At 41.6% G+C, this 25334-nt stretch overlaps 1 protein-coding gene and 1 pseudogene across 5 annotated transcripts in view; one reads left to right on the top strand and one right to left on the bottom strand.

Annotated features, from left to right (window-relative positions):
- Nucleotides 1-25334, top strand: part of RHOA (ras homolog family member A) — a 51450-nt gene that overhangs the window by 19505 nt on the left and 6611 nt on the right. For 3 of the 4 annotated variants that reach the window (XM_082664771.1, XM_082664769.1, XM_082664770.1), the window contains one exon: nucleotides 21310-21467. In XM_082664771.1, the coding sequence (XP_082520897.1) occupies nucleotides 21312-21467 (156 nt within the window). In that variant the 5' untranslated portion in view covers nucleotides 21310-21311. Of the gene's footprint in view, nucleotides 1-19399; nucleotides 19452-21309; nucleotides 21468-25334 lie in introns of those variants that run through there. The other variant, XM_082664772.1, reaches the window with a different exon arrangement.
- Nucleotides 19469-20054, bottom strand: LOC309829058 (NADH dehydrogenase [ubiquinone] 1 beta subcomplex subunit 8, mitochondrial-like; annotated as a pseudogene). Its single transcript has one exon. The product of its transcript is annotated as an NADH dehydrogenase [ubiquinone] 1 beta subcomplex subunit 8, mitochondrial-like (transcript).

The following is a 25334-nucleotide window of genomic DNA, read 5'->3' as shown; positions in this document are numbered from 1 at the left end:
GCCACACTTCCCAGACTTTTTTTAAATTAAAAGAAACTTTCTGGTAACAGTTTTATTGGGATGTAATTCACATACCATACAGTCCACTCATTAAAACTGTATAACTTGGGACTGGATAATAGATGAGAGTGCCTTCTAGAATTTATCTTTAAATGACCTGATATTTGCTGTAATGTTTTCCAGAAAAATCTATACCATGAAATTATGGATATGTCTTCTTTGGCAGATCCTTGTAGCATGCAGAAAACCAGAACATTGAATAAGAATCCTGTGTCTACCAAATAGCCATGGGAGAATTGTTTAGAATGGTCCTGTCTGGTAGACTTTCTGTGATGGTGGACATGTTCTATATCTGCTTATCGAATACAATGGTCATATGTGGCTGTTGAGCATTTGAAATGTGGCCAGTGTGATCAAAGAAGTGAAATTTTGAATTTGAATTAATTAAAATATTAAAAAATTAGTCACATGTGATTTGTGGCTACCATATTGGGCATTGAAACTGTAACAGTACCAGCTTTGGGAGTAAACACAACCCAGACATGCTATCTCTTGTGTTCATGCTTCAAGCAATGACTGCGTCCCTGAATATATTTTTTCATTATTTTTATATTCCAATTGATAACTATTGTTGAAGTCTTTGGCTTCCTTCCTGCTTATGCGTAATTTAGGTGTGAGTGACATCTTAAGTGTGTTGAGGAGAGCTTCACAAGTGCCTTTCAAAGGTGGATTGAAGTCAAATTTTTACTTCTGTATGTAGCAGCCAGTGGTAAATTACACAGTGGCTTTCGTTCATTCATTCAGCAAACACATGTGGAGAGCCTACTGGTGTCTGGCACTACATGCTTGGCATTGGTGATGTAAAAATGAATAGAACTGTCCCTGCCTTAAGTTAGCTTTCAGTCGGTAGAGGGAGTCTTGTTTAAATAGGAATGATAAATAGGTATAAGGATATTTATAAAGGAGGTTGTGTGGGGAAGGAAAAGGAAATGGAAGAGGAGATCAGGAAACAAGTAACTTCGTCATCTTGAAAGGTAAATATTTGGTAGATAGAGAAGAGGTGGGGAGGCTTCTTGGGCAGAAGGAAAGTGTATATAGGACCAAAATATGCTTTTACTTTTTACAAAATTGTATTGTGGTACAGATGTTAATGGAATAGATCTAGAGTGAATTGGACCGTTTACCTGGAGACAACTCTTAATTTCAGAGAAGATTGTTGGAAAACATTGCTTCTGCAGTGCAGTCCTTAAAACCTAGGTGTCTGCTTGTGGGTGGCCTCATGATCCAGGCTTAAATTTCTGAACTTCGATCCTTGAGCTGATTTTTCTATCCTACACCCTTCTTAACTAATTCTAGGTGAAGTTGTTTGTTATATTAACTTAATTGCTTAGTAAAGCCAACTTTGTAGGCAGTTATGTAGTTATTAATGGTTGGTGTATAAACATGTAGTAGGTGTTTGCTATATTGTCATTGAAATGTCTCATGAATCCTGCAGATACCTTAGTTTAAACATCTTTCTACTTGCCTTCCAGATAAACTGTAATTAAGCTATGTTTCTTAAAATCCCAGATCACAATGGTATTTGCAACAACTTGCTAGCTGCACTTGTCACTCTGGGCTCTTTGAAGAACTGTTAGGTGACCCTTTCGCTGTTTTTCATTAAGTAAAATTTTCACTTGATTCCCATTTTTCCCTTTGATTATCTCTTCTTTCATATTAATAACCATGACTTCTTTTACTTATTCCTGAGTTTTATTTAGTTTCTCTAATGCCACCATTAAAATTTGTAAATTTTCCTTGGAATCCTGGGCCTAGGACAGGCCATAAATTTTGTTTGATCTATATTTTTCGTTACATGTTGCCTTTTCCAAAGTGAAACAGATATCATTTCCTAAATCCTGACATGGGCTGTCAGGCTGATTGCCTTTGACAGCCAGCCTGTGGCCACTATAGGCATAATACAGACACCAGCCAGCAAAAGAAGGGAAACCTCCTTTTCTTTTGTAAAACTGATTTGTTCTCTCTTCTAAATCAGTGTGAAGACTTGGGTCTACTAGTCACTTTTTTTTTTTTTAGTTAAAATACACATAATGTAAAATTTACCATCTTAGCCATTTTTAAGTGTACAGTTCAGGGTTATTAAATACATTCACATCAGGATTTCCCTGATGGCTTAGTGGTTAGGGTTCCGGGCTTTCACTGCTGCTACCCAGGTTCAGTCTCCAGTCGGAGAACTGAGATCTTGCAAGCCGCACGTGGCACAGCCAAAAAAAAAAAAAAAAATTCACATTGTTGTGCAACCATCACCACCATCTATTCCCATAATTATTTTCATCTTGTAAATCTGAAACTTTGTACCCATTGAACATTAATCCACCATTGTTCCCTCGTCCCAGCCCCTGGCAAACACCATTCCCCTTTCTATTTTTATGATTTGACTACTCTAAAACATAAGTGGAATCATACAGTATTTGTCTTTTTGTGACTTGCTTATTTCAGTTGGCATAATGTCCTCAAGATTCATCCATGTTGTAACACATTGCAGAATTTCCTTCCTTTTTAAAGCTGAATAATTTTTTGTATGTATATAACACATTTTTCTTATCCACTCCTTGGTTGATGGACACTTGGGTTGCTTTCATGTTTTAGCTATTGTGAATAATGCTACTATGAACGTGGATGTACAAATATCTCTTCAAGATCCTGCTTTCAGGGCTTCCCTGGTGGCGCAGTGGTTGAGAGTCCGCCTGCCGATGCAGGGGACACGGGTTCGTGCCCCGGTCTGGGATGATCCCACATGCCGCGGAGTGGCTGGACCTGTGAGCCATGGCTGCTGAGCCTGCGCGTCCGGAGCCTGTGCTCCGCAACGGGAGAGGGCACAACAGTGAGAGACCCGCGTACCGCAAAAAAAAAAAAAAAGATCCTGCTTTCAATTCTTTGGAGCAGGGGTCCCCAAACCCTGGGCCGTGGACCATTAGGAACACGCCGCAGCCTGTTAGGAACAGCAGGAAGTGAGTGACGGGCAAGAGACCGAAGCTTCATCTGTCACTCCCCATCACTCGCATTGCCACCTGAATTATTTCCCACCCCACTCCCACCCCTGCTCCGTGGAAAAATTGTCTTCCACAAAACTGGTCCCTCATGTCAAAAAGGTTGGGGACTGCTGCTTTGGAGTATATGCCCAGAAGTGGAATGCTGGGTTATATGGTAATTCTATTTTTAATCTTTTGAGGAGCCTCTATACTGTTTTCCATAGTGGCTGTACCATTTTACATTCCTGTCAACACTTGCTGTTTTCTGGGTTTTGGGTTCAAGTGTTTTCTGGGTTTTGGGTTTTTTTTTTAATCTTAGCCATCTGAATAGGTGTGAGGTGGTATTTGTGATTTTGATTTGCATTTCCATCATAATTTGTGATGTTGACTATCTTTTTCATGTGCTTATTGGCTGTTTGTATATTTTCCGTTGCCCAGTTTTGAATTGGATTGCTTCTTTTTTTGCTGTTGAGCTTTAGGAGTTCTCTATATATTCTGGATATTAATCCCATATCAGATAGGTGATTTGCAAATCTTTTCTCCTCAAAAGTGGATTGTCTTTTCACTTTCTTGATGGTGCCCTTTGAGACACAAAACTTTTTAATTTTGATAAGGTTCAATTTAAGTTTTCTTTCATTGACTTTGCTTGTGGTGTCATATCCAAGAAATCTTTGCTAAACCCAGTGACAGGAAGATTTTTCCTCAGTATTTTAAGGTTTTTATAGTTTTCCTCTTGTATCTATTTTGAGTTAACTTTGTTTATTGTATAAGGTCAGAGTCTAAACTTTTGCATGTGAATATCCAGTTTCCCCAGTACTGTTTATTGGAAAGACTGTCCTTTCCTCATAGAATGGTCTTGGCCCCTTGTCAAGAATCACTTGACCATATATGTGAAGGTTTATTTCTGTTCTCTGTCCTATTCCATTTGTCTATATGTCTGTGTTTATACTAGTACCACATTGCTTTTTGGTTTACTACTAGCTTTGTAGTGAGTTTTGAAATTAGGAAGTCCTCCAACTTAATTTTTCTTTTCCAAGATTGTTTTGGCTATTCTGGGTCCCTTGGATTTCCATATGAATTTTAGGAGCAGCTTCTTAATTTCTGGCAAAGAAGCTAGCTAGGATTTTGGTAAGGAATGCTTTGAATATATAGATCAATTTGAGGAGTATTGTCACCTTTACAATATTAAATCTTCCGATCCATGAACACAGATGTCTTTGCATTTATTTAGATCATCTTTCTTTTTTTGCACCCACCCCTCCCCAACTTCCTTTTTCTCCTTACTTGTACCTAGAACGTTAGGCATTTAAAGGTGAAGAAGCCTTGTCTCCCACCACTTTGTAGAAAATAAAAGGGAAATTGCCAGAAATAGCAAATACTTGAATAATGCCGTTATAGACTTTTTCCTTTGTATGAACATGTCTAATTCTCATAACTGCCCTATGGGATCGCCTAGTATTCTCATTTTACAGATAAAGAAATTGAAGCACAGAAAGGCTAACTTGTCCAAGGTCACTCAGCTAACCAGTAAGGGGCAGAACAAGGCCCTGAACTAATAAACAATTGGTTCCAGAGTCCATATCCCTAAACACTCTACTCTCACCCTTCTCTCCCCTGCAAACATCAAGAAGCAATCCTGCAGGTTTTAGTGTCCTTTTCTCTTTTGCCTATCCAAGCAAATCTTGGTGACATTGTGAAACATTCAGTTAAGGGTCTTTCCTGGTGGTCCAGTGGTTAAGACTGTGCACTCGCAATGCAGGGGGCCCCGGGTTCAAACCCTGGTCAGTGAACTAGATCCCGCATGCCACAACTAAAAAGATCCCACATGCCGCAGCCACCCTGGTGCAGCCAGATAGATATTTTAGAAAGAAAGAAAGGAAGGGAAGGAAGGATGGAGTCAATTAATATGTAACTTACGGTGATTGATTACTCTGAATTATTTCTCCTTAAGTGAGTTTTCCATATATTTGATCAAAAGTCCTGTGGTTGTAAAAATTATATTTCACGTTTTCCCTAGCTTTCTATCCTTTTATGATTTTTTTGTACACATTCTTTTCAGAATGTCATTTACATACCAGGGGAAGAGAGCTGCCAGATTTGTTGAGTATGTTTGAGTTGCTGTGAAGTCATCGATTTGGTTCTAGTGTGTCTTAAGTCTGTTTACTCTCATGGAGGGGTTCAGATCATCATCTGTCAAGCAAGGGTAGTAGCTTTCTGAGTTTCAGGAAGCTGTGCTACAGTAAGACTTATAAGTGGTGGCCAGCTCTTTTCACACTTCTTTTTACAAGTCTTAATGATTCCCTCTGGTGACTACAGCCTATTTGCACTCTTGCCTGTCTTGCTTACCTGGTTGCACAGTGTGGGGGAGTGGTCTGTCCTTCAGACACTTTTCAACTGTTAGAGTGGCTGCTTCCTGCACTTGGGTAGGTACACTACAATGATGCATTAACATTCAGTTCTCTCCATTTCACACAGCAGTCTGGTGATTTCCTCATGTTTGTGTAACCATGATGTTGACTCACATTTGTCTGAATAGCTTCCTGAAGGCTTTCTGGAGCTGTTTGGCACCTAGAGTTTAGTGTACAACATTCTAGAGTCTTCCTAGATTAAATTGGATTGGAAATTAAAAATAACTCACTGAACCAAAAGCAAATATTGTAAGGCACTAATAATAGACTTAATTCCCTGTATTTTTAATCCTTTAGTCTTTAGTTTTCAATTAATGAAATAGTCCTATTAAGGTGACTATCTAGAACACTTCATTGGTTCTCAAAGTGGTCCCTAGATTAGTGGTGTTAACATCACATGAGAACTTGATAGAAATGCAGATTCTCAGCCCCTACCACAGAACTACTGAATCAGAACTTCTGGGGGTGGGTCCATTAATCTGGGCTTAAACAAGCCCTCTCTCCAGGTGATTCTGATGCATGTTAAACTTTGAGAACCTCTTAATCAGTGTATGCACTATAGGGGTAAAATGAAGCACCCACCACCTACCAGGTACCCCAGAATAATTTTCAATGAGTCTTAAAATTTCTCTGAAATCTGTTTATCTGCTTCTTAGTGATTGATAGTCTAACCTACTCTGTTACTCTTTTGGCTTCTGTTAAAAATCTCAATCTACATCTTAGTATGTTTCATAGGTATCTTATTTCCCCAGTAGGATTGAATTTCTTAGTTCAAGGTAATCCTTTTTCACAAAAGCAGCTTTCCAAAATGGCCAGTAAACACAGGAAACGGTGTTCAACACCGCTAGTCATCAGAGACATGCAAATTAAAGCCATAATGAGATATCACTACACACCCACCAACTTGACTAAAATTTAAAAAGTATCATTGAATGGGAAGCATTTACTGCTTGTGGGAGTATATAACTACTTTGCAAAACTGTTTAGTAGTATATACTAAAGCAAAACATTCTCTTAGGTATAAACCCACAAAATTGTTTAGTAAATAAGTATACCAAACATGTGCAAGATTTGTCATAAGTATTCCTAAAAGGCCCAAATAATCAGTCAAGAGCAGAATACGACACAGCTATGAAAGTAAACCAAGTGCTGTTTGAAGCAACCTGGATGAATCTCTGAAAGATTGTTAAAATAAAGTAGCCCCAAACAAAGTTCAAGATCAGCAAAGAAATTTAAACCCAGGCAAAACCAATCCACAGTGAAAGAAATCAGACTAGTCCAGGAATGACTTAGGAGGAAGGGGACATTGGACCTTCTGGGATGCTGATGGTGTTGTTTCTTGATCTTGGTGGTAGTTACATGGATGTGCTCACTTCGTGAAATACCTTTAAAAAAATTTTTTTGTTGTTGTTAACCCCAAAAGATTAACTCCTGGGGTATTAATCAGTTCTTTTAACACTTCATTCCTTGTGCTTTGTATCATGGTTTTCTTTATTGCTTCCCTCTGACATCTTAAGACTTTTGAGATTTAGTCTTTGTTCTCTTTTCTTTGTAAAACCTCCCCCACCTTTTTTTTTTTTACATACACAGTGAAGTTGAGAGTGATTGAGGAATAATCAAGGAAGGTTCATCTCTCATGGAGTAATCGTCTACTACGTGTTTATTTGGGTTTTATAGGCTCTTTTAAAATGCAAATGTAGCTGAAAGAGTTGAGCCTATCATTTACACTTTCTATATTTTTACTGTACTCTATTGGTTTTCCTCACACCTACCTGAGAGCATGACTCAAGGAATTGAAATTTGTATTAGAAGAATTGATTTGAAGAAGGGGCACTTTTAGGAAAGCCAGAATAGGTGCTGGCTTGTTGTTTGCTTTCATTCCATCTAAGAAAATGCCTTTTCCCTTTTGCAAATGGGGTCTCACTTCATTATTAGAAAATAAAATTTTTAGAATTAAGAATAAGGCAGTGGGGGGCTTCCCTGGTGGTGCAGTGGTTGAGAGTCCACCTGCCGATGCAGGGGATGTGGGTTCGTGCCCCGGTCTGGGAAGATCCCACATGCCGCGGAGCGGCTGGGCCCGTGAGCCATGGCCGCTGAGCCTGCGCGTCCGGAGCCTGTGCTCCGCAACGGGAGAGGCCACAACAGTGAGAGGCCTGCGTACCACACACACACACACACACACACACAAAAAAAAGAATAAGGCAGTGGTTTATATTCAGGGTTCAGCATTACTCCATTTGTGTCATCATGAGGAAATGTCCTTACATAGATGATTTGGTAAGGCAAAAGAACTCTTAAGTTGTCTTAAGTTGTCTGGGTAAACCTAGGTTAAATAAAGTTTTAGCAGAACAGTATAAGAATTGGGGGCAGCACTCAGAAGCTTACAAATCAGCTCATAGTGGCTGGAAATAATCATTTTGGAAGACAGCCTCCACCATTAATAATACTGGGACAGACAGGGTTGGGAGAACATAACTTTGAGACTAGATAGGAACGTGAGCCACAAACTAAAGCTCTCTATATCTCAGAACTGCTTTGCCTGTGTTGAGATCAGAGTTCTTTGGCTTACTGTGAGGGCTTGAGCAGAATGCATCTGCCAGAGATAGTACTGGGCATCACTTCAGATCTGCTGCTACCATATCTGGGCTCTCATTGGGAGCTTGAAAAATTCTAGCTTGTGGCTTGAGTAAGCTGATTATCTTGCTGGTACTTTGATGACTGCCTAAGGAATTTTTTAGAAAAAAAGTTGGAATGCTAGATCCTGGGCTAGATGTCCTTTGCAGTAAGACCTTCTACTTTATTTTGGGAGAACTCATATAGATTGTGTCCTGAAATGAATTTCAGGAAAGCCTTTTTTCTGCTTAAAGGCTACCAATAATATTAAATGATTGTTGCCAAATTAGTCTCCCAGTACCCTTCAACAGCTCTTGGCTTGTGTAGATGGAGATGGTTTAAGTTGCATGTTTTCTCTTTATAAGTAGATTCTTCCAGAGACCTTAACCTGGGCCAAGTATAGGTCTCACCTCTTTAGAGCAATGTAAATCACTCTGTAAGACACATGGAGGTGAAGCTTCTTAGTTAGACTTGGGTCCCTAATGTTTTGAGGTTAAAGATACAGTAACAGAATTTTGTTAGGTGAGTAATTTCATTTGAAAGAAATTTGGCTTAGTTACCAAAGCAAGCAGAGTTTGGGTTAAATAAAGTTTCAAATTTTATATCTGAATCAAGTCAACTTTTTTTTTTTTTTTTTTTTTTTTGTGGTACGCGGGCCTCTCACTGTTGTGGCCCCTCCTGCTACGGAGCACAGGCTCCGGACGCGCAGGCTTAGCAGCCATGGCTCACAGGCCCAGCCGCTCCGCGGCATGTGGGATCTTCCCGGACCGGGGCACGAACCCACGTCCCCTGCGTCGGTAGGCGGACTCTCAACCACTGCGCCACCAGGGAAGCCCTCAAGTCAACTTTTAATTTTGTGAATCTGTCATTTAAGACCCAAAGAGCTCTGCTTTTTTGTGTGTGTGTGTGTGTGGTACGCGGGCCTCTCACTGTTGTGACCTCTCCCGTTGCGGAGCACAGGCTCCGGACGCGCAGGCTCAGCGGCCATGGCTCACGGGCCCAGCCGCTCCGCGGCATGTGGGATCTTCCCAGACCGGGGCACGAACCCATGTGCCCTGCATCGGCAGGCGGACTCCCAACCACTGCGCCACCAGGGAAGCCCCAGAGCTCTGCTTTTATTGCTTTATAATCCCCAGGTTCCCACAGCCCCCTCCTGGAGTTCAATTAATTTGCTAGAGTGACTCACAGAACTCAGGAAAATATTTAACTTTCTAGATTACCGGTTTCTTATAAAAGAAACAGCCAGATGCATAGGGCAAGGTATGTGGGAAGGGGCACAGAGAGCTCTTCGGGTGTGTCATTCTCACAACACCAACCTGGAAGCTCTCTGAACCCTTTTGGGTTTGGGAGGGGCTTCATTATGCAGGTATGATTGATTAAATCACCAGCCAATGGCGATTAATTCGACCTCCAGCCCCTCTTTCCTGTTTGGGGGTGGGGGTAGACTGAAAGTTCCAACCCTCTAATCACATGGTTGGTTCCCCTGGCAACCAGTCCCCATCCTTGGGGATTTTCCAAAAGTCACCTCATTAACTTAAACTCAGGTATGGTTGAAAAGAGCTTGTTATGAATAGCAAGACACTCTTCACCCTGATTACACTGGAGCTATATGAGGCCAAAAGACCAAATATTATAACAAATAACTCTCCATTGCACATATCGCTTAGGAAATTACTAAGGTTTTAGGAGCTGTGTTCCAGGAGCTGGGATGAAGACCAAATAAGAAATATATGTATATTTCTTATTATAAATATATATCATAATATCACAGTTATATACAAAAATGGTTAAAATGGCAAATTTTGTTATATATTATCACAACTTCTAAAAATAATGCAGTATGCCAAAAACCATTGAATTGTATACCTCTTTTCCCAGCTTTATTGAGGTATAATTGACATATAGTATTGTGTAAGTATGTACAAAGTGTTAGATACACTTATATTGCAAAGTGATTACCACCAAAGCATCACATCACAAAATTACCATTTCTTTTTTTTGTAGTGAGAACATTTAAGATTTACTTCCTTAGCAACTTTCAAGTATATGATACAGTATCATTAACTATAATCATTATGCTTTACTGAGATCCCCAGAATTGTATACTTTAAATGGATAAATTGTATAGTATGTAAATTATATTTCTTTTTTTTAAATATTTATTTATTTATTTGGCTGCATCGGGTCTTTAGTTGTGGCATGTGGGATCTTCTGTTGTGGTGTGTGGGTTCTAGAGCACACAGGCTTAGTTGCCCCACACAGCATGTGGGATCTTAGTTCCCCAACCAGGGCTCGAACCCACATCCCCTACATTGGAAGGCAGATTCTTTTTTAAATTAATTTATTTATTTAAAAAAATTTTGGGGGACTTCCCTGGTGGCACGGTGGTTGAGAGTCTGCCTGCCGATGCAGGGGACACGGGTTTGTGCCCCGGTCCGGGAAGATCCCACATGCCGCTGGGCCCGTGAGCCATGGCCGCTGAGCCTGCGCGTCCGGAGCCTGTGCTCCGCAACGGGAGAGGCCACAACAGTGAGAGGCCTGCATACCGCAAAAAAAAAAAAAAAAAAAAAAATTTGGTTGCGTTGGGTCTTCATTGCTGTGCATGGGCTTTGTCTAGTTGCTGCGAGCGGGGGCTACTCTTCGTTGCGGTACATCGGCTTCTCGTTGTGGTAGCTCCTCTTGTTGCAGAGCACAGGCTCTAGGTGCACGGGCTTCAGTAGCTGTGGCTCACGGGCTCAGTTGTTGTGGCACACGGGCTTAGTTGCTCCACAGCATGTGGGATCTTTGGGACCAGGGCTCGAACCTGTGTCCCCTGCATTGGTAGGTGGATTCTTAACCACTGGGCCACCAGGGAAGTCCTATGAATTATACTTCAATTGAAATATTTTTTAAGAAAGCTTCTATATGTGTGTGTATATATCCACTGTATAATATATAACACGCTGTAGAATAACGTTTTTTCGTATGTGTCATGTTCCCCCATCCCCTTTCCCCCTGACCAATTGGACATCATATGCCTTTCATTGTGTGTCATTTGGCACAGGGCTTCCATGACATGTTTGCTTAGTAGACCTGGCCTATTTTATCTGTTTACTGGCAGAAATTTAGGCTAATGGAGTTTGGTTGATTTGTAGGGCTCTTTGGCAATGAGTAAATCCTTTGTTTTCTATCCCAATTGCACAAGTTACATTTCAGCATCCTCTCTAAAATTGGAAGTTTTAGAACTGTGTACCTTATATGCTAGAACAGTTTTTCAGTTTGAAAATATATTTTAATAACATACTGGCCTTATACTCAGTAAAATATAGTAACTCTAAGCTTCTTTTCTCATTAGTAAAATGAATGATAATTAAACCTGCCTTTGGAGGAGTTCAGGATCAAATCAGTTCCTATCAAATGTGTAACAGGTACATTGTGATATACCAGTGTAAGTTGTCATGGTGGCTGATCAAGGTCCACGCAGTTTAAGATCTGTTGTAGTATAGCATATTTTGAAACTTATGACACCATTTGTATCGTTAACGAGAGAACCAGAGAATGATTAGCACAGTGTGTTTTTTGAAGTTGTATGTCAGGTAATAGGGTGAGGCAGAAATGGAGTTGAGAGCCACAAGTAGCCTGTGATTAGCAGTAGGCATCACTATCAGATGTGGCAGTGAAGTGTATCAGTAGTGGTTGTCCTCCAAAAACCCAAGCCTCTGATGGGGCCGGTGAGGTGTATGCCTCGGAAAGTGCTTCATCATCAATGCCAGCAGAAGAATCACCCTTGAAAGGGGCATTGCTCCAAGTACTTGTGACTATGTCCACCAGGATTTGCACATCATAAAAAAGTTGTTCTTGCCTTCTTCCCTCCCCTCTGCCCTCAGTGCTGTTCAGGGAGGATGTTTATGTCCAGACAGCCCTTATTTCCTCTTATGGAAGGAAGGTGGTAGTTTCCAGAAGGGTGACCTCTTGCCATTCACTCCCAGCACTGCTTCTTAGCAGCAGGGCCAGTCCTGTACTGAGTTTCAACCTTTGATAAGTTTTGAGTCTTTGAACAAATAAAACAAAAGTTCCTGCTTTCTAATAGAAACCTTTAAATAGCGATTAGTAATTCTTTATTGTATTTTGTGCTTTAACCACTAGATCATTGAATGCCAGCCGCAGACAGCCACCCATGTGGCCTTGTTGAGCTCACCCTATTGCTGTAGCTTAAAGCATTCTGGACACAGAGTTAGAAGGTCTTTCTGACTTTTTTGGTGTGGTTGTCAGTAACTTAGTGAATGAGACTATACCAGGAAGACTGTGGGGCTTTCATGTTGCCTGTAGAATAGTAACTGACATCAGAGCAAGGCAACAGGGGAGTTCCCTGGCAGTCCAGTGGTTAGGACTTAGCGCTGTCACTGCCAGAGCCCCGGGTTCAATCCCTGGTCGGGGAACTAAGATCCTGCAAGCTGTGCGGCGCGGCCAAAAAACCCCAAAAGTAAAGCAACAGGGGCAAGGTAGGCTCCATCCACATCTAAGTCAGCGCACCTTAATTTGTCATTGTTGTGATTGATTTTGAGAGGTTGCAACAGCCACTGATAACGCCATTGTTCCCATCCTGGGAATTTTCTTGGCCTTGAAAATCAGGGGGCAGGGCTGGGCCCAGTATACTTGGCACACTGTCCACCTGTGAAGAGTAGTTACTAAGAGCATGTATCTTTGCTGTGGTGCTACCTGGCTTTCTAACAGCATTTTACAGGGATGTTTTCAGATGTGTGAAGGATCCAATTGCAATACAGTGATGGTAGGAAGTATGTACTTAAAATTGGGGACTTTTGAAAGGCAGATAGCAAACATTATATATGGTATATCAGACCAGAGGGGAAGCTGCAATGTTGAGACTCCAAAAACGTCCGTGGTAAGTCAGGCAGAAGTAGCTTCAGTTGATATACTTTGGTAGTCTGTTTTTCAAAGGAATGTCATTGAAATTCTCTACTGAGTACAGCACATGTCCAGCTCCAGTTAGTATTACACACTAAGTCTTTTTCAGTATTTTAGTGCTTGACCTGTGGTAGTTTGAGTGGAATTTCAGTTTTCTGAGACTAGGTTTTTCATCAGTATTTTGGGGAAACATACCCCTTCTTTAGACTTTATTGCTCTGTACATGGATCCCATTCAGTGTATCCTTGCCACATTAATGCAGCTGGGAATACAGTTCCAAGGGATAGGCCAAGCCAGAAGCATAGTCCCTGTCCTGGAGGAACTTAAACCTCAGGAATGGATATGAGTCAAGCACAGAGAAATAAACTGCCACATCTCTCACATAGGGTAGGATGCCTGGTAAAAGTGGCTGAACTGATATGTATAAGAACCAAGAGCAGTCCAAAGCCCCAGTTTTAAGCAGCATCTCATTTTTGGGAGTGGAAGCCGTAGGACCAGAAATAGGCTTTGAAACAGAAGGTGGTAGTTGAGATGGACAGGTGAGTTGTTCTTTTCTGGGGAAAGGGAAACATTTTTCAAAGAAGGCATTGCTTTGAGCTGAGGTGGAGGAATTTTACAAGGCCAGTTAACAGAACCAGGTGTATAAGGAATGGAGAGAAGTTGTGAAGATAAAATAGGTTTTGCTGTTAGAATTTCAGAGGGTCGTAGAGGTTAAGGCTGATGGGTCTTGACCTGATTGTGGCATTGACCTTCTAAAGGCCTTTGAGCAAAGACTGATGGACTGAAGCCCAGGCATAGGAATGGAGGATTTGGCTGCAACAGGCAAGATAGAAGGGAAGTGAGGAAACCAGTTGGATTTTTGCTTTTTTTTCCAGGTAGAGAGTACTGAGGACTTGAACTGAAAACGATGACTGTAGGAATGCGAGGGGAAGTGTTAGTGGTGGAAGTGAGACCCGTGAAGGGGTAGAATTCTCCAGAACTTGACAGTAGTCATACTGTGAAGAACAAAGGAAGTAAAAGAGTCTTTTAACCTCAGGGTTTCTACCGTGAGTTGAGTGTGTTAGGAGTGTAATTTTGTTTTTGTCACCAAGATTGGGGGAACTGGGAAGAGACTTGACAGAAGTTGGGATGATGTCTTGGAGACGTTGAATTTGATATGCAAGCAGAGCACAGAGGTCAGGTGTGTCTGGAGTTTGAGAACATGGACTGGGTCAGAGATAGAGATTTGAGAATCATGTGCATAAAAGTAGTATTTGAAGAACTGAAACCCCCAGAGATAGGTAGAGTATTAGGAGAGTGAGGGAAAAAAACAATCTTGAAGGGAGTCGTTAGGTGTGGAGGCTGTAGCTAGGGAGACGGAAGACTTAAGAGATCAGCACATCAGCATATTTTGTCAAGGAGGTCTAAGGATAGGAAGGTATGGTGGTAAAAAAAAAAATATCAAGGAGAATGAGGACTGGATTTTGTGAAGGTAGGTCATTAGTGACTTTTGAGAAAGTTTCAGTAGAAGTTTGGGCAGAATGCAGATGGGAAGAATTTAAGCAAGTGAGTAGGTATGAAGCAAGCAGAAATTTGTACCTTTTCTTTGAAACAGATCAGAGAGAGGAAGGTTACTAGAGGAAAGCACGGATGTGGAGATTTCTTGTTTTAGAATAGGGCACCCTGCACTTTATTGTAGACTGAAAGAAGGAGCCAGTAGACAGGAGAGATGAAAGTGATGTGGGATACCACAGGTGGCAATAGTGTATGAATTGAAAGGTGCTAGAGGACCTAAGGTTAGGCCTGGGCAGGAGAGAGACCCTAGTAGTAGTAACTGCTCTTCACTGAGTGCCTTTCATAATGCCAGACCTTGTAAGAGATGGCAGAGATTCCACATACCTCCTCTAAAGGGGTGCTGCACTGGAGGGCTGTGGTGTGGGCTCCTGAGAGTCGCTGAGCTCTCTGCTCTTGTGACTGCTGAGTACCAAGTGTACCAAGGGATTACATGGGACACTGCATGTAGCCTCTCAGTTGCTTTTCTTGGACACCCATTTCTATTTACATATGGATAGGAAATATATTGCAATATTGGTTGTCTTGTTTTCTTTGTTAACAGTAACTGCTTAATGTAATTTGCTGATATTTGGTTCACAGCCAGAACACATTGTTTTTTGAGATCTGAGGAAAGGCTGATTTTGTGATGCAGAGAACATAAACTCCGAGTGGGTACTTTTTGTGCCCTTTTAGCACCATGAGAGAGCTCCTTTCGACTTGAGTGAGGGTAGCACAGTAACTTATGCTGAAGGTTTTGAACTGAGGAAAAATATAAAGAACTTTTAAAAGAAATATACAGTCACTTGCATACTATTACAGGTAACTTAAATAGATATAATTGACTGTTACTGGAAAAATAAACCTCTACTCAAAGCTCTTAAGAATTATATCTGAAACAATTCAGACTAGAAATAGAAAATGATACATCTGGCAGATAGACTGCAGAGAGCTCAGTGTGATTTCCTTTCTCAAGCTGGCAAGCCATGTACTTTAAAAGATATTGGATTATAACAAAGTGGAAAGGAAAAATACTAGAGTAAAAAAATTCCTGGGTCATTTCAGGAAAAATTAGTGAGTTTCATTTTCTGATGTTTGTACTTTTCACATCTGATCAACAACTCTGGTTGTATCGCCAGACTCCTAGCATCCCAGAAATTACCTTGTAATTGTAGGCTTTCATTTTCATTTTATCCCATAATCACTTGTGATTTCTGTCTTTGTCATCAGTAGAAGCTGAATGGTTTTATACTTTTCCTGGGCAAAATGTTCCCCAGGGAAAATTTTCAAGAGCCTTTTTGATTGCTCCCTGTTTTTTTTTTTTTTTTTTTTTTTTTGCGGTACGCGGGCCTCTGACTGTTGTGGCCTCTCCCATTGCGGAGCACAGGCTCCGGATGCGCAGGCTTAGCGGCCATGGCTCACGGGCCTAGCAGCTCCGCGGCATGTGGTATCTTCCCGGACCAGGGCACGAACCCGTGTCCCCTGCATTGGCAGGCAGACTCTCAACCACTGCACCACCAGGGAAGCCCGCTCCCTGGCATTTTCACTTTGTGTGTCCTTAACCACATTAGATTTAGAGGAATTATTTCTTGAGAATTGAGTGCTTTCTAGGAACGATGCTATTCAAAGATAGCAGCCTTTTTTTGAACCAGGGAAGTTCCTGATGCATTTTGTTTGCATCCTGGAAAGTCCTGGTTCCTTGACTTTGGGCATAAACCAGTATACCAAGTTAGGCCTGAGATGGGTAAAGTATATAAAGTCTTGGCATGAATTTGAGAGCATGAGAAAAAGTAGAAAATGGTTTGTGAATCCTTTCAAGATGTTAGCAGTCAGACTGAATATAGAGGAAGGACTTTTAAAGAGGTAAATTCATGGGCTTCCCTGGTGGCGCAGTGGTTGAGAGTCCGCCTGCCGATGCAGGGGACACGGGTTCGTGCCCCAGTCCGGGAGGATCCCACGTGCCGCGGAGCGGCTGGGCCCGTGAGCCATGGCCGCTGAGCCTGCACATCCGGAGCCTGTGCTCCGCAACGGGAGAGGCCACAACAGTGAGAGGCCCGCGTACCGCAAAAAAAAAAAAAAAATTAGTTTCTAATGTTTCCTTCATGTACCCCAATGGATTGTCTCATCCACTCCAGTTTGAGAAACATTCCCTTCAGACAACATGATTTTGTCAGTGAGTATGTATTGTTGAGAATTAGTTTGACTATAGGTAATGGGAACCTGAAAAATACTACCTTAAACAAGATAGTTATTTTTCCTTCACATAAAAGAAGTGTGGAAGTAGGCAGTTGGGCTGAGATGGTGGCTCTCAAGGTATCTGGGACCTAGGCTCCTTCTACCCTTTATTCCTCCAACTCCAGGGTGTGGCACTCATCTTCATATTCTAGGACGACTTTTTCTAAACAGCCCGGACTCTAGATTTAAGCAGCAGGAAGGAGGAAGAGGGTGAGAAGGGCATGAGACTTCAACTTTAAGGAAAACTTCCTGGAAGTCCCACAAAATACTGATTACATCTCAGGGGCTAGAACTACAAAGTGAACTACATGGCCATACCTAATATAAGGGAAGCTAAGAAATATAGTCTTTTAGCTGGGCAACAAAGTGCACAACTAAAAATTGGAGTGCTGTTCTAAGAGGTAATAGTGGGAATTGGGGTTGACCACTAGTCTGTGCCAAATGGAGGGAGTCTTTATGCTTTTCTTTTCTTTTTTATTAACAGCTTTATTGAATATCCACATACCTTACAATTCACCCATTTAAAGTGTACAGTTCATTTGTATATAGAATATTCATAGAGTTGTGCAATCATCTGAGAATGATTTTGGAAAAATTTCATCACCCTATAAAGAAACCCCTCTATTCCCTTGGTAGTCATTCCCTATTCCTCCAACTCCCTTCCCCTGGCAATCACCAGTCTGCTTTCTATCTCTGCATTTGCCCATTCTGGACATTTCAAATAAATGGAATTACACAGTATGTGGTTCTTTTTAGCTAGCTTCTTTCACAAATTGTAATGTTTTTAAGGTTCATCCATGTTGTAGCATGTACTAGTATTCCCCACACACACACTTTATTGCTGAATAATATTCCATTGTGTAGATAAATCACATTTTATCCATTCATCAGTTGTTAGACATTTGGTTTGTTTCTGCTTTTTGATGATGATGAATAATGCTGCTGTGAACATTCATGTAAAGTTTTTGTGTGGACACGTTTCCATTTCTCTTAGAGTAGAATTGCTGGGTCATAGATCGAGTCGGATCCTTTGCCCATTTTTTTAAATTAATTAATTTATTTATTTCTGCGTTGGGTCTTTGTTGCTGCGTGCAGGCTTTATCTAGTTGCATCAAGCTGCTCTTCGTTGTGGTGCGTGGGCTTCTCGTTGCAGTCGCTTCTCTTGTTCCGGAGCACGGGCTCTAGGCACGCGGGTTTCAGTAGTTGTGACGTGCGGGCTTAGTTGCTCTGAGGCACGTGGAATCTTCCTGGACCAGGGCTTGAACCCGTGTACCCTGCACTGGCAGGCGGATTCTTAACCATTGTGCCACCAGGAAAGTCCCCTTTGCCCATTTTTAAATTGGATTATTTGTCTAGCTATTATTGAGTTGTAGAAGTTCTTTATATATTCTGGGTCTAAATCAACCTTGACTGCAACGAGAGACTCTGAGCCAGACTACCAACCTAAGCTGCTTTTTTTGTTGTTCAGTTGTAACAGTTTTTTATGTATTCTAGATACAAGTCCCTTATCAGATATGTTATTTGCAAACATTGCTCCTATCCTGTGGGTTGTCTTCTCATTTTCTTGATGCTCTCTCTTTAACCACAAAAGTTTTAAAAATTTTTATGAAGTCCAGTTTATCTTTTTTCTTTGGTTCCTGGTGATGGATATATTTGTGAATATACTATCCACAGTATATTGTGATAAATATATTATTCACAATAACCAAAAGGTGGAAGCAACCCAAGTGTCAGCAGATGAATGAATAAGATGTGGTATATACATATTGATACAATGGAATATTATTCAGTCTTAAAGGAAATTCTGACACATGCTACAAAGTGAAGAAACCTCGAAGACATTATGTTTAGTGAAATAAGCCAGTCACAAAAGGACAAATGCTGTATGATTCCACTTACAAGAGGTAGCTATAGTAGTAAAATTCATAGAGGCAGAAAGTAGAATGGTGGTTGCCAGAGGGGAGGTAGGGGAAATGGGGAGTTATTGTTTAATGAATATAGAACTTAGATTTTGGAAGGTGAAAAAAGGTCTGGAAATGGATGGTGGTGATGGTTGCACAATAGTGTTGAATGTGAGTAATGCCACCAAAGTTATTACTTAAGATTTGTTTAAGTGGTAGATTTTATGTATATTTTACTGCGTTTTTTTTTTTTTTCTTTCTTTTTTTTCCTCTGCATTGGGTCTTGCTGCACGTGGGCTTTTCTGATTGAGGTGAGCGGGGGCTACTCTTCGTTGCGGTGCGTGGGCTTCTCATTGCGGTGGCTTCTCTTTGCTGCAGAGCACAGGTGGGCTCTAGGCGCGTGGGCTGCAGTAGCTGTGGCACACCAGCTCAGTAGTTGTGGCTCGCGGGCTCTAGAGTGCAGGCTCAGTGGTTGTGGCACACAGGCTTACTTGCCCTGCGGCATGTGGGATCTTCCCGGACCAGGGCTTGAACCCTTGTACCCCGCACTGGCAGGCAGGTTCTTAACCACTGCACCACCAGGGAAGCCCTACTACGTTTTTTGTTTTTGTTGGCTGATTAATTAAAAAATGTCTTTTGTAGTTTTAGCTCTTACATTTGGGTCTGTAATCCATCTTGAGTTAATTTTTTATATGATGTGAGGTAGAGTTCTAATTTCCTTCTTTTGTATATATCTATTCAGTTGTCTCAGCACCATTTGTTGAAAAGGCTGTTTTTCCTCTATTGGATTGTCTTGGCATCCTCGTTGAAAATGGTTTGACCCTAAGGTGAGGGATTATTTCTGGATTCTCACTTCTACTCTATTGATCTATGCATGTCTTTTTTTTTTTTTTTTTTTTTTACCACAGCACTAAGTTTTATTAGGGATTTCATTAAGGTAAAATCTCTAGGATTAAAGGAGTCAGTTAGGGGGCGCACAAAGCCCACGAAGCCTCCTCAGATCTCATAGTGAAACACTAGCTCAGGTTCTTTGTTGGGATTGCCACCTCGTTCCAGATACAGATTGTTGTAAGGATACTGCTTTGGCCCCACAGGCTGGTAAGTGGGGTAAGTCTCCCTTACCCAAAACATGAACAGCATGAAGGCCACGAAGCCGAAGAGGTGCTTACACATAAGATTGCAAGAAACAGGAGTGGGGGACATGTCCACACCGTTCCTGATATACATGTCTAGGTCCCAGTGCCTCGGTTCACCCCAGTTCAACCACAGTTCTGGGTGGTCCCAGTCATACCATGGGTCCCTCTCCTGCTGTGAGTGGTCAGGGAGCTTCAGGTAATCACCATACCTGTCCGTGCACCCATTGGCACCACGTTTCGGGCTGCCCTTTGCAGCCATCGGACTCCCAGGACCCCCGCCCTGGCTGCTGCCATCTTCACCTTCCTGTTTCATCCCGCATATGCACAAAGACCTATACGTCTGTCTTTATGACAGTGCAACACTGTCTTGATTACTGGACCTTTATAGTAAGTTTTGAAATCAGGAAGTGTAAGTCCTGCAACTTTGCTCTTCATTTTTATGATTGTTTTGGCCATTCTGGGTCCATTGAATTTCCATGTGCATTTTCTGATCAGTTGTCAATTTCTGCAAAGAAGCCAGCTGGGATTTTGATAGGGATTGTGTTGAATCTGTAGATTAACTTGGAGGATATTGCCATTTAACAATATTGTCTTTTAGTCCATAAACATGAATGTCTTTCCATTTATTTAGAGCTTTAGTTTCTCTCAACATTGTTTTTTTAAGTTTTCAAGAGTATGTTTTGTACTTCTTTTGTTAAATTTATTCCTATCTTGTTCTTTTTGATGCTGTTGTAAGTGAAATTGTTTTCTTAATTTCATTTTCAGTTTGTTCATTGCTAGAGAATAGAAATACAATTGATTTTTGTATGTTGACCTTGTATCCTGCAACCTTGCTGAATTTATTAGTTCTAATAGTTTTTTAGTGGATTCCTTAGGATTTCCCATATGTAAGATTATGTCATCTGCAAATTAAGATAATTTTACTTCTTTTCCAATCTGGATGTCTTTTATGTTGCCTTTTGCGTAATTGCTAGAACCTCCTAAGAAGTGGCAAGAGTAGACTTTCTTGTCTTGTTCCTGATCTTGGGGAAAGCTTTCAATGTGTTCACCATTAAGTATAATGTTAGTTATGGGTTTTTTGTTTAAAGAATTATGTTGCATTCTTTTTTAAAAATATATTTATTTTTGGCTGTGTTGGGTCTTCGTTTCTGTGTGAGGGCTTTCTCTAGTTGGGGCAAGCGGAGGCCACTCTTCATCGCGGTGCGCAGACCTCTCACTATCGCGGCCTCTCATCGTGGAGCACAGGCCCAGTAGTTGTGGCTTATGGGCCTAGTTGCTCTGCGGCACGTGGGATCCTCCCAGACCAGGGCTGGAACCCGTGTCCCCCGCATTAGCAGGCAGATTCTCAACCACTGCGCCACCAGGGAAGCCCCCTAGTTATGGATTTTTGGTATGACTTTTTGGTGCCAAGTGGAAAGGTATACTAGCATTTTATATTTTGGTGTGCTACTAGAGGCTTGTGCTCCATGGTCAGAAAAGTGTGTGTCATAGACTGAAACTATTACAGCTTCTTGTGCATTCTAGATAACGCTTTTGTCTTGTGTTTCAGCAATGGCTGCCATCCGGAAGAAACTGGTGATTGTTGGAGATGGAGCCTGTGGCAAGACTTGCTTGCTCATTGTCTTTAGCAAGGACCAGTTCCCAGAGGTGTATGTACCTACAGTGTTTGAGAACTATGTGGCAGATATTGAAGTGGACGGAAAGCAGGTGAGTATACTTTTCATAACAACTGGTACTATTTTGCATGTTAGGCTATTCATAGAGCCTGGAGAGAATTAGGCCTTTTTGTCTCTTCAGTACACTATATAACAATAACAAAAATGTTAGAAGGAGAAATCCATTCTCATCCTGCCTTTTAGCTCAATTTTGTTCATTTTTAACTGTTACCCTCTAGACTTTGTCCACATTCATAGGTATTTCACAGGGGGAAGCCTTAGAATATGTGTTCTTTCCAGCTTTATTTATGTTTGAAATTTAGTTTGTTGCCAAATGGATCATACTAAAATGAACCTCTTTGTATGGATGGACTTTTTTTTCTGTCGTAGTATTTCATTAAGTGCTGAAGTTTGAGATTACTAGGTCAACGGGTCCTTATTGATTATGCTGCTAAAGGGTTGTACTGATCTATACCACCAGCAGTGTCAAACAACATTGTCACATTTAATTTTTTTTCATGTTTTTTTACTTTGACATAAACAGGCTGCTACATTTGCTTCAATTACCTGTCACTGGTGGTGAGGACAGTGTTTCCTCCTGTCTGCCCTGAAAGCCCACCAGCAAGACTGGGGCAAAGCTCTTCTGGAATTAGATTTTTTTTTCCCTCTTCTGCTCCCTTTTGTTGTCAAAATAATATTTTATCCAGATTCCTATACATCTTTTGAAGAGGAATGAAATTCTCATTGCAAATGGGTTAGCTGAAAAGAAAACTAGAACAAGGGGCTCTTTTCCAACACACTCAGTCCTCTTAAGGCATTCAGTCACATGTCTCATGCTGCTAGCACCTAATTTATTGGCTTCCGCAATTCTGTCTCCTTTCTTCCTTCTCATATTCTTGCTTTACCTGTTATCCCTTTCTGTCCCAGTATTACCTAGCCTCATTTTGTGGGACTGTGTAATGGAAAGCACATTAGGCCAGCTGCTTAGAATTCTAGAGTCCCTCATAGGGTATCTTGATACTTCTATGACCATGAGTAAGCTGCCTAATCTTTGAGCTACTTTCATTTGTAAAGTGGTTTAAGCTATTTTACAGTTGACATTGGGGGTCTGTGAAGTGACTGAAGGTATTTGGAAGCACCAAAGCACTTGACAGGTTGGTCTGAACAAGAGCATACTCAGAACCGTCTTTTATAGTTTATCCAGTTGCCATGTGGGCCACAATGATTGCTCTCATGCCATTAGGAACCCCAAGGCACCCTTCTTGTCAAGAATGGATGAAAAAAACACATGAATTCCAGCGTAACAGAACTTTGTCTGGGTCCTACCTTGCAGGTGGCCCATCAGTACTGTGTTGCCAATTCAACTTTCAGTCAGTTCTCTGTATGATGCTTGAATACAGGGTTTCTGTGGGCCTGATAGGAAGATTGGTTTTGTGTAGAGACAGGGCCCAATTGTGACAAGCTGGGTGAAAATGTGCTGAGATCTTTGGGCCTGCTGTCACATAACAGCCCTCTCATCTAATTTAGATTGATTGCCATGCATACACAGAAAGACCCAGTGGCTTGAGGAAAACAGGATTAGGTTGGTATTTTCATAGCACATTTCTCAAAAGCCTACTTGAATGTATATTGCTGGTTTTATCTTGTCATTCAGAGAATGACAGCTGTTGGTTGCTATGTGTCTGTGACCATCATTTGGGAGAGTCTTTTCCACCCGTGGCAGTATATATGTTTTGGGGATAGTAATGACTCTTCTGTTGTCTTTGAAACATCATCTGTGCCTTGGTGTCTTGGAATGACCAGGATCTTACCTTTAAGAAATTTAGGGACTTTGGGACTTCCTTGGTGGTCCAGTGGTTAAGACTCCATGCTCCCAGTGCAGGGGGCCCAGGTTTCATCCCTAGTCTGGGAACTAGATCCCGCATGCCACAACTAAAAGATCCTACGTGCCACAACTAAAAGATCCCACGTGCCCCAACAAAGATCTTGCACATTGGCAACAAAGATTCCATGTGCCACGACTAAGACCCAGAACAGCCAAATAAACAAACGAATAAATAACTTTTTAAGAAATAAAAAGAAATGTAGGGACTTACAAACCTTGAGACCTGGTGCAGCCAAATAAATAAATAAATATTTTTTAAAAAGGAACTTTGACTTATAAACCTTGAGGAATGATCTATGAGTATGTTTCTTGCTCTGCCAACCTTGAACGTGCCTGACGCTGGCAAAATAGGGGAGCCCTTCACCCAGGGAGAGAAACCCTGAAAGAAAGGTACTTGATCTGGAAGAGGGTATCACAGTCTAGCTACCTACCTTAGAGCAAGTCGGTAGCCCCAGAGTGGGAGAGGGCACCTCCTGCAAATATTCTCATAAAAGTATGCACTAACAGAGCCTAGGGAACCATCCAAAATTCTAGGTGATCATGGTCCAAGAAATAGACCTACCAAAAATAGAAAGGCCCATTCTGACATGAGACAGTCCTGACACCCTGAAATCATTTATCAGGAGACAATCAAGAGTTGGCTGTTGTGTCTGACTGAATACCCATGAGGTGTGGAGGAGCCAGAGGAGTGGGATTTGGCAGAGAATGAATGCGCTGTACCATCCTGAGATCAGACCAGCTGTGAGGATTGGGCATCAGTATGTCACAGATTCCTATACCAAGCTGATGGTATGTGTGTGTGACAGAGGCGCAATGGGACATGTGGAAGTTGTGAGTGACATATCCTGAGACAGAGGTTCAAGGTGGAAGAGATAATTAGCCATCAACTTTAAGGTAGGAATAATATTTAGAAACTCTGAAATATGGGCTCTGAAAGTGTTAGGAATAGAAGGCTATCCTAGGCATTGGAGGGAGAACTCCTTGAGCCCCAAAGGGCTCCTGAGCAAAGGGTGTTAAAAATCCACTGTGACTGTAAGAAGTGGTGACAGGGCTGACTGCAGTGCTGGACAGTGTGGAAGCGGGGCTACGTCCAGAGCCCAGACATCAGCTTGCCCTCCTACCACTGGAAAGTGAGTAGGTTCCCAGGTGTGAAAGGAGTACCCTCCTACCTATGTGATGCTTTCATTCAGCCATTCATACATTTTTTTGAGCAGTAAAGGCAGAGCCATAGGCCTTTCTTGTCAGCTCAGACCTTGCCTAACACCCAGGATGGTGTCTTTTCTTACCCATCAACTCAAATACAGTCTTGTTTCCACGTTTCCACGTTGGAGCAGAATGATGAGACAAAGTAAGGAAATGGTTGAGTGAGAATGTATTAGGAAAAGTTACTTGTTCTGGTTTTTCCCTCTCTTGCCTTGTATACCTAGTAGCATGTTGTTTACAGTTGATTTCCCCTCTTGTTCATTCACTTTCTTTCCTATGTAGAATGTTATTTGTAATTAAGTACTTACAAGCTACAAAGTTTTTTGTTTGTTTCTTTATTTGGTTGCATTGGGTCTTCGTTGCTGTGCGTGGGCTTTCTCTAGTTGCGTCGAGCGGGCGCTACTCTTCGTTGCGGTGCGCGGGCTTCCCGTTGCAGTGACTTCTCTCGTTGCAGAGCACGGGCTCTAGGCACACGGGCGTCAGTAGTTGTGGCTCACGGGCTCTAGCGCGCAGGCTCAGTAGTTGCAGCACATGGGCTCAGCTGCTCCACGGCATGTGAGATCTTCCCAGACCAGGGATCGAACCCGTGTCCCCCTGCATTGGCAGGTGGATTCTTAACCACTGCGCCACCAGAGAAGTCCCTACAAAGTTATTTTTAACTTGACATTTTGAATTAGGTACTTTATTCAATTCTAGCATCTGTTTATAAAATTTGCAATTTTGAGAAATTTCAACCTAAAACAATTTAAATACCCCTTCCGACCTTCAGGCTTGATTCTAATAAAAGTGAACACTCCTGTATTTTACTATTTTGGACAGTCTATCATTTGA

Source organism: Grampus griseus, assembly GCF_964374135.1.
Source record: "Grampus griseus genome assembly, chromosome: 10".
Lineage (NCBI taxonomy): Eukaryota > Metazoa > Chordata > Mammalia > Artiodactyla > Delphinidae > Grampus > Grampus griseus.
This window is presented reverse-complemented; position numbering and strand designations above follow the sequence as displayed.